This window comes from Erigeron canadensis, chromosome 1 (genome assembly GCF_010389155.1).
Source record: "Erigeron canadensis isolate Cc75 chromosome 1, C_canadensis_v1, whole genome shotgun sequence".
Taxonomy (NCBI): Eukaryota; Viridiplantae; Streptophyta; class Magnoliopsida; order Asterales; family Asteraceae; genus Erigeron; species Erigeron canadensis.
This window is the reverse complement of record NC_057761.1, coordinates 39,903,582-39,913,773: the sequence shown is the minus strand read 5'-3', so window position 1 is coordinate 39,913,773 and position 10,192 is coordinate 39,903,582. Positions and strand designations below refer to the sequence as shown.

At 30.6% G+C, this 10,192-nt stretch overlaps 1 protein-coding gene across 1 annotated transcript; it reads left to right on the top strand.

Moving 5' to 3' along the window:
* The first annotated feature begins 2,363 nt into the window (after positions 1-2,363).
* LOC122610245 lies at positions 2,364-4,930 on the top strand. Its single transcript, XM_043783240.1, has 4 exons — positions 2,364-2,457; positions 3,233-3,363; positions 3,482-3,545; positions 4,124-4,930. Exons 2-4 carry the CDS (start codon positions 3,242-3,244, stop codon positions 4,445-4,447), a joined length of 510 nt encoding a protein of 169 aa, XP_043639175.1. The 5' UTR covers positions 2,364-2,457; positions 3,233-3,241; the 3' UTR covers positions 4,448-4,930.
* Positions 4,931-10,192: the final 5,262 nt, after the last annotated feature.

Below are 10,192 nucleotides of genomic sequence, written 5' to 3'. Positions count from 1 at the left end.
CTATTTGGTGAAAAGCAAGTAAACCTCATTTTCAGTTAGTTATATAGCGATGTAATTTACACACCCAAAATTTGGTATGGAAATTATAGATTCTCCTAATTTATCTTCCCGATAATAAAATCATGACACATGAAAAAAATCAAAGGTGTTAATATAAAAGAGAATAAGTGTGTTACATGTATTAAAATTTGAAACATTTAAGTGGATTGTTAAGCTAAAAACTAAGAGGATAAATCATTTTCCAATCTGAAACAATATTTTATAAAATTATAATAAAAAACCCTAATAATACGTAAATTATATATAAATGGGAATTATTATTATTATTATTATTATTTTGAAAAGTAAACTTCTATTAACACTCACCCCGGCAAACCACCGGCGGTCAATATGTACAAATTTTACACCAAATTGAAATTACACCAGTCACTCCATGTGATATTTCTATGTTTCGTTCTATTTTTAAACCATAAATAACTTAATGTCTTGATACTTTGGATGATACCAGTGGACTTTGCTTCAACATTGTTAAAAATACTTTCGTTTCTAGCCTTCCAAATACTCCAACAACTTATAATTATAATGCCTTTGATGGCCGAAATCTCCTATTTCTTTCTTCTTTGTTGCTCATGGACCTGTAGGATCTCTTTCAAATTAAACACAAAAAAAGGCGTCGTTCTGCACCACCCACTAATGAAGTGCCATACTCTCGCAGCAACAATACATTCGCAGAACAAATGAGTGGTTGTTTCCAGCCCTTCCCCACAGAAAACACATGTAAGGTCCCCACTTTCACAACCTCTAACCCTAAGAGCCTCCTTCGTTGGAATCCGATCCATGGTAGCCCTCCATATGAACATATTACATTTTTTCGGTATCCATTTACACCACTTAACCACATACCTGTTGGTATAATCATTATTGCTAATAAGAGACTCTTTCACGTTCTTTACTGAGAAGACATTGTTTTCTCCTCCACGAATTATTATTAGTATCACAAATATTAACACTTTTACCACAATCATGATATACTAGATTTTACAATATGAAATAAATTGTTTTTTGCGAAAAATTAATAAAAAATATTAATATAGTTTTCACTTCTCGTTATAAAAGGAGTCACGTGGACTAAAAACTTGATTAGTGAATGATTGTATGAGTTTAATGATGCAATTGGATATTCATGGTTGACCGTCTAAGATGGACCGATTACCATGGTGGGAAAACCAGTGCACCCGTGCTATGTGTTTCCCATTTGTAATGAAAAGGTTAATTAAACTGCAAATCATTTATTTACGTCATGTCTTAATTGTTTGGTATAGTTGGCGAAAGGTGGCAATTTGGTGTGATGTTTTTCATATTTGCTTTTTCCGCTCTTGATCTTTTAAATTTGCACCAGATTATTAATATTGATGATGTTGGAAAGACGATGTTTCATGCGGTCAAGCTATATGGGGGGGGGGGGGGGGCGCTAGTGGGTGCTTGGTCCCCGCCAACTCAGATCCTTGCCGGAAGTTGCAGGTTTTGGTCATTAGATCACACAAGTCAACATATATGCTTTCAAATATATAGTTATATACTTATATGTATGTGGGATTAAATAGATAGTTATATGTAGTTGTAGGTTAAGAAAGAAAAAAGGTTTTGGTGGCCGGTGGTGGATTTGTACTTGTAAAGTTGTATGTATAAGTGACTTTAGAGATGAGGATTTTTGTGGAAGACGACTGATGACTTTTTTCTTTTCTCTTCATTTGTTAATAAACTTATTTATAATTTAGATCATAAGCTATTTGTTGTTTATAAAAAAGGTAGCCTACTTTGAAGTTCAGAAGATATAAACATTTCAAATTGAAATTCACAAAAAAATTTTACATTGTGCAATTACAAACCAAGTTCACTAAAAATGTTAAAGAATATATTTTTTGGTTTTCCGGCCTCTCAACTGAAATTCCTGGCTCCGCTCATGAGATCATTTATATCTATTCATTGAATTTTGAACCGTTTAACTGCATCTTATTTTTATCGGAAGAAATGAAGTATGAACCGATAAAACTACATTTAACTATTTAATTAATAATTAATTATAAGTAAGAAATTTAGTTGGGAAATGGTGTTGGTACCTATGAGATTTCTCGCCGTAGGCACCGCCAACGTGACCACCATTTTTCCATAAATTAAAAATACTTTAAATTAAAAAATAATAAATAAAATGCCGTTGTCCCTCTTTTTCTCATTACGCTCACAGACAGCTTTTAATTTTATATTATTAAAATAAAACATTAAATACTCCATTAAATAATTAAACAAAAACTTTAATAATAGAATATACAATCTTTATAGCTGTATATATGAACCAACCCAGCTACTTCATTTCCTTTCTTCTTCGTCTCTCCCTCATCCTTTTTATTTCCAATTTTTCTTACTTTTGTCTTCAGATTTCCATTTCTGTTTCTACAGGTATAATATTTTTTTCTTAATTAATATATGCATGAATTTCTTTTGTGTATATTTTCATCAAAGTTTATCTTTTAATTTTATTACTTGTCATATAAGCATCTTCCCAGCTGAATTTTGTTGAATTGTTTCCAAAATATGTTTTTATCAGCTTATCATATTATGGTACTCTAATTATATCAAAATTTTCATATGCTTTCTTTGAAAAGCTTTATTATATATATATATAGAAGCTCCTTTTGTTACAAGTTTTTAATTATATATAATTGTGCCGGAAAATATACAGTCAGCATATGCATGTATGTAGATCTGTTTAGATATTCTATTATTATATTATGCTTTCTAATTCATGTAAAAACAAATATGATTTTCGGTTTTTACAACGGATCCTGCTTTGTTTTTTCTTAAATACATATTTGTCCTTGTTTTTATTCATAAACCTTTAAATTTAGCTACTAGTATTATTTTAATCATTTATAATCTCGTGTTGCCGTCTAATACTGTTTTCTAATAAAATATCATTTAAATTTTTTAGCTTTTTTATATTTCGTTTGACCAGATCTCAATTTTCAGATCTCTTTAAATAAAAAAATGATTTAAAGAAGTGTTCAAATCCTTTTTGTTTATTTAAATATTTTTTTCTCTCAGATCTAGTCTTTGTACATAGTTGACTATATTATATGTGTTATGTATGTACATATATATACATATAAATATAAACAGAAAGTATATTGGTTTGTATCTGAAACAGGTGTGTGTTTTTGTTTGTTTGAAACAGGGGGAAAACATGAATCACTGTGGGATCCAACAGAGTGGTAACTTTTCTCCATTGGTTTGTCCAAAACCAAGGCGGATCAATCTATATAACACCATGAACGAGCCTGTTCGGTCCTTTAGATGGCAGATGTGGTATGTTTTGATTTTTCTTATATATATCTATTATATATGTATATATTTATTTATTTGTGTATTATGTTATGCTTTTAGTTTAAACTGACTTTGAGTTTGTTGTGATGGAAACTTGCAGCTATCAACAAGAAAGTTATGATACTAAATCAGGCCCTGAGCTTGTGGACCTTATCCTATCTAAGGTATTGTTTTATTTTAGATATACATATACATTTTTTTTTTGTAGTTTTTTTATTTCGTATTAAATATGATTTATTTATGTGAACAAATTTTTTTTCCTAACCAAGATTTAACTTTAAGTCTAGTTATTACCGATTTAAGTTAAAAATGGTAAAACTTTCACGTTAGGACATATATCCGTAACAGATGGGCTTAAAGTTGTATTAATTGATCAAAAAATTAATATTTGGTTTCATAATTAATTTATGTTGAGTATGCAAATTTTTAAAAGAAAACTATGTTTGCTGTATTAAATTGTTGCGAAGTTTAGTTGCTTAAAAAGGTAACTTATAGGGGGTATTTTGCAATCAAGTTTTGTTTCTTTTTAATCTAATTAAGGAAAATAAGTTGATTAGTTGAAATTGTTGCCAAGATATTCAAAACCAAGTCTAGACTTGACACCAGTCTTTACTAAATATAGAAATTTTGTTGCGTTTTTAAGTTACAAAAATCAGTTCAGAATAAGTTGTAGAAGGTTTTACTTGGTCCATAAGTTATACTTCCGTAGCTAATCTTGTTTTTTTCTTTTTTTTGTTTATAGGGTGTTGGTTATGGTGGATCAGACCAAACATGTACACAGGTAGCCTCGTCGCCCCCTTTTTTCTGTGGGTCACCGCCGAGCAGAGTTTCTAACCCGCTAATTCAAGACGCACGATTTGGGGATGAAAAGTTGTCTCCATTCTCGCCTCTTTCGATGGTTCCAAATCCCAATTCCGCTATGCCATCCTCATCTCCATCTTCCTCGGCCAGGAAAGGTGGATGCGCCCGCCCTAACTATGGCAACAAACCCGCGGTGAGGATTGAAGGGTTTGATTGCCTTGATATGGATAACCGCCGCAATTGCAGCATCCCTGCTCTCGCTTGAACCCGACCCTTATTCCGCCAACAAGTACATAAAAAAAAGGATTAAATCAAACCATCTGTTTGAAAATACGAAAGAAAAACGAGTAATTTAGCAAGTTTAGCCTTGTGAAGAGGATTTTTGCACATCTTGAAGAAGATATTATCCATACTCTTGGGTACCTTAATGTAAATAGGTTTAAGAGGGCTATTTATCATGTATATGTAAGTATTTAGTGAGTTAACCAAAAATAATGGTTAGGTCTAAGATAAATATAATACCAATACCCTTCTAGAGATGATCTGTAAGTATAAAAACTATCAAAAGAAGGGAATTTTCAAATTATGTAATCAAGAGTCCTTAAGAGGTGAAGAGTAGTAGTACAAAATGTTTGAGACTTTATACATTGAAAAAAATCTGTATAAAATTTTTAAAGTCGTCAATTATTCTTGTAGATACGTGCATGTAATATCTAATGTTATACGAGTATAAAAGTCCAATTTCTTATTTTCTTTCTTATCATGTGTGAGCGTCGTTATTCTCTTTACCATGGGTGACATGATGGTGTTCTATTACTGTTATTTATCATTGCTAGCATAATAATCGTGCGTTACGGCAAAATTTTGTTTTAAAAGTCACAATTTGTTATAAGGGTAGATATATTAATTTAATGTTATAGTATGGGGGATTTTGGTAACCATAATTATGCTAAAGGAGACTTTTTGAAAAAAAAAATTATACTTAATTTTTTAAAACATTTCATAAATAAATACCAAAATGCTTTATAACATAGTAAAAAAAAAAGAATCCTATCATATGTGAGTATCATGTTTTAAACATAATCTCTATTGTAAAAATCGGTTGATATAACAAATTTTATCAAATTGGCTCGTGTACCAGTCACCATTATAAACTCGGGTTAACTCTGGTTAAACTTGGTCATATCGGATTATCGGTCATAAATCGGTTAGATTTTGTCAAGAATTAGCTTAATCGGCTGTATCGGATTATGTCAATAAAAGTCAAACTATTTATTTATTTTTTTTTTGAACAACTCAAACATTTTTTTATTTAATCAAAGGTAATTTGATGAATAATGTTATTATTTTTAGATAATTATGTTTAAATGGAACAATTATGTTAATTTTTCTTATGTTTAACATTGAAGTATTTTTTATATATTTTTAATTTTCTATTATATATAATTTTTTAATTTATTATTTTATTACATAGTTTTTTTTCGAACTGCGAAATGATATATTATACAACTGATTTGATATATTATTTTATTACATAGTAACTTAATCTGATTTTTGATCATTCGATCCGATTTTTCAAAAATACTGACTATTCCTCTCGATGAGCCGATCCCATTTTCAATTGTCGTGATCTTGAAATTAATAGATCTATTAATTCAGCTATATTTATTGTTTTCCTTGTTGAGTAAATGTCTCAATTTATATATTTAATTAAATTTTAATTCTTGAGTGAACATTTCAACTTGTATATTTGTTTAATTTTTTAATGTACAATGTAATTCAATATGTGTCATGTGATGTGACCTATACTTGTACCTTTTTGAAAGGAGATAAGAATATAAACGATTAGGTATTTATGTTTATGTGAAATACTCAAATATTATTTGTTTAATTCATAAACTCCATGGGACACAAACATTTATTTATTAAAAGAAATATATAAAAAAAATTGTACGTGAGAGATTCCACACCTGACCTTAGGTGCCGGACAACCTTATATTCACTTTTCGATTTCAAAATGTATAACAATAAAATTCTAATGTAATACAACATATTTGTATCTTCCAATAAAAAGTTACCGTTAATGAGGTTTGATATAGAAAAGTTAGAAAATAAACTCATCATATTAAAGATTCGTAAAACTCATCCAGGAAGATAGATTCAGAATTCATTCCCACGTAAAGTTCTTAGCAGTATATTTCACTTTCAGTTTCAACAGCAAAATGAATAAAATAAGTAGTTCCAACGGTTAGGTAGGAAGGAGTAGGAGTCGGGTAGGCATCGGCTAACACATACCCGATCAGCTACACCATGGAAGGTGTTCAGGTAGGCTTCGGCTAAGGCCCGATCGGCTAGCAAATTGGGTAATTAAACCGATTGAAGGTAAAGAGTTTTGAACGTTGGCATCAAGTGGGTCCCCCCCCAAGGGCGTAGCTACCATAGGGCGGGGAGCGGCGCCCGACCCTCCGAAATTATTTTTACAATGTAGGGGGTATATATGTTTCGTGTAGAAATTTTTTGATATATTCGGTTTCGACCCCTCATTTTAATTGGGAAAATTTTTTTTATATACCAAGCAATATAATTGATCCATTACATTTTACACATGCCCATTCAAAATTATTTAGCCCAAACTAAAACCCATAACCTAATTACTTACTTAGCCTATAACTTTATTGAATCGAACCAAGTACAAACTGTTTGTCTCCTTTTTAATGTTTACTTTTGTCTTGGACAAGTGTTTAGTTTTTTAGTGATTGAAACATTTTTTTAAATAATAATAGTATTAAATTTTGACCCACCCGAATTAAATCGAATCACCGACCCGAATATATTACCCGATAAATAGCGTTAGGAAAAAAAAATTTAGATCTCGACCCCTACTCAAAAATTTCTAGCTTCGCCACTGCCCCCCCCTCCCCCCCAACCCAAACGGCTAGATCTCATTTTAAAAAAATATATATTTTTTTAACCCACTTTTTCTACCTTTTCACCCTTAAAAATCCAATTCTTCTTCCAAAAATTTACACAACTTTCAATTTCACCCAATTTCCATTTCATCCACAGTTACCTTTCAACCAAAATCATTACAATGGACCTTCGTGATTGTAAAATGGCTATCCAAACTCACCTAAATCACGACTCCAAACACCTCTCAGATGTGAATAACGTCATTCAGGGCGTTTCTGAAAACAAAGCGGCTTATGAAGCCGCAATCAACCGACTTACTGCCCCAGGTTATGCACGTAACATTGCGGAGAATGAGCATCTTGTATATCTTCGACAGAAGATCGACTGACTGAATCAAGTTATTTTTCAGTTAAATGCCGCTTATTCAACATTGACCCGGACGCTAGACCACAGGGTATTCTCACAAGCCAATGTGGGTGGTGGTCAGGATGTACCTTACTACCAATGTTTTAAATACCGGTATATACCGGCTGGTATTACCGATATTTGAGACTACTCCGATATTTTAATCCTGGTATTTTTCTGTTATTTTCACTATTTCTTACCGGCCGGTATTTCCGGTATTCCCTGTATTTTCTGGTATTACCATTCCGGTATTTACGGTATTTTAATTTATTTTTTTTTTAAAAAAATTTTAATATTTTCTTATGATACTTTACTGTTAGCTTTTTGTTATTTGTGAACTTCAAACCTTATATTTTGTTATGAAATACCTATTTATTGTTATTTTGGAGTGAATTGTAATTTTTTTTTGACTATTTTTGTCAAATTGTAACAAATTTTGTAAAATAATAACAAAATAAACTAAAATAGTCGTACCAGCTGGTATTTCCGGTAATACCGGATTTTTCTTTCACGCCGGTATGATTAAAATACCGGTTTATAAAACATTGGTTACTACTCTGACCCGGGGGAGGAGTACGTTTCTCCTTTACAAGGCGCGGCCGCCGAGTCTCCTGAGTGCTACCCCTACATTCACCGCAATGACGGTGACAACACTGTGGACTCGGATTATTCCGAGGCTTAGTTTAAGTTTTATTTAAGTATTTTAATTTTATTTAAGTATTTTAGTTTTATTTAAGTGTTTTAGTTTTAGTTAAGTGTTTTTTAGTCGTATTTAATCATTTTCTATATTATGTATTGTGGTTTTTAGTTTAATGAAATTATGTTTTATATTTATATGGTTTTAATTATATATATTAAAATTAAATGAAAAAGAAAATGAAATTGGGTAAGAATTTGGTATGTATTGCCAGTGATTTGGGTAAAATTGGGTAGTTGTAGAGTTTTGATTAGAGGATGAATTGGGTAATAAATTGTACTCCTTCCTACCTTAGACGTGTGGCCAGTATGCTCTTCAGATTTGGATTTTATTCTGCACTTGTTTAATTCATGTGAGTTTGCTAAAGTATTATTATGGGTCGTATGAAGATATAGTTATAACTTGATATCCCGTTGGCCGGTCCCTTTGAGATGCTATACCTGAAGCTAAGCCGGACTCAAGGAGGCTTCAAAGCCAGATCTTCGTCTTTCATATAGAAAGGAGACCTCTCCTTCTCAGGTTATCCCATTTTTTGCCGGCCGTCAACTTCTTCAGCGGCATGACTATATATCTTTATTCCATGCAACTTTTAAGTTCAAGATGATAATTGAGGCAATCTTACTTTGTGGAAACATCGAAACAATGTCGTATTTGAGAAATCAAGTGGAGACTAGTAAAGACGTTTATAACTCAATTATTTCTTTATCTTTTTCCTCTCGTTGTAAAAAAAATTAAGTTATCGTGGTTATTATGGCGCATTAGTCCTAAACATTTTGATGGGATACTTCGGTATCTTACCGAAGTTTCTATTAATATATATGATACTAGTTAATGAAACCGGATTCAATCCGGAACGTTTAATTAAAGATTTAAAACAAAAAATATATTGAAATATGTATGTAATTTATTGTCAATACATTATAATTTGATACGGAGATAACAACATAATGAATATTAATATATAAAACCGATTAGGATGATTAAAAATTAAAAAATAATTATCTTAAACTAATAGTGGATATGAAACTAAAATTAAAAAGTTAGAATGCAGTCGATTCTTTTTCATATTAATTAAAATATATTTGGTTAAAAAAATAATATGAAAAAAATGACATATTGCCTAATATAAAAAATTGTTTTTTGAAAGAAAAGAAAATCTATTATGACATCATATATTTTTAAAATAGCTTAAAAAAAGATGGTGACATGCCACATAAGTAAAAGAGTTTTAGAAACAATCTTGTTTTATTTATATAAGTGATAAGCGATTGCTATTTTTTTAAAAATGAGATATATTTTAGTGAAAAAAAGAAAAAATAGTTTAAAGAATTTTGTAAATGTTCATCTTCACTCTATTAAACCAAATATTTGTACTGGATACATCATACATATTCGAACATGTTAAGCATATACTTGAAATTGTATATTAAAATTATATCAATAAATTTATTTTGTTAGAAAATATCAATAACTGTTTTTTCAATAAACAACTTTCAAAAAAAGAAAAAATTATAAACCATTTTTTTCTTTCTTTTGTAAAAGTTTTCAAAAAGTAAATTAATGTAAAACTTTTAAACTTTACTCCGTATACTGTAATATATTAGCAGCCAGGCAGCTAACTCAAATCACTGTCTAGTGAAGCATTTACTGGAGCCAGGAGACCAGTGGGCACGAAAGCATAAGCAACTTTCGAAAAAAATGTTAAATTTACATAGTATATAGGTATAGGTATAAATATGAAATGCAAATATTTGTATAGTAATTTAAAGTAGTCATTGGTTCATTGTGGAATCTGACTAGCATGGTCAAAGTTGCATTTTGTGCTGCTATTTGTTTGACCGAATTGATGACGAATGCTTTTTTATCACGCTAAAGGGAATTATTCTTTGTCAGCTATAAATCTTTGTTATTGCCTTTCCGAAAAAAATAAAAAAATAAAAAATCATGTGTCTTAATTTTACGCTTGGTTGCCTCTTGATCGTTCCTCTGGTCATTTTA

What these genes read in the sequence shown, in the direction of transcription:
- LOC122610245 (XM_043783240.1), top strand. Translation starts at nt 3,242, where the DNA reads ATGAATCACTGTGGGATCCAACAGAGTGGTAACTTTTCTCCATTGGTT. An exon ending in TCCTTTAGATGGCAGATGTG is followed by an intron (nt 3,364 to 3,481) that starts GTATGTTTTGAT and finishes GGAAACTTGCAG; the next exon opens with CTATCAACAAGAAAGTTATG. An exon ending in TGGACCTTATCCTATCTAAG is followed by an intron (nt 3,546 to 4,123) that starts GTATTGTTTTAT and finishes TTTTGTTTATAG; the next exon opens with GGTGTTGGTTATGGTGGATC.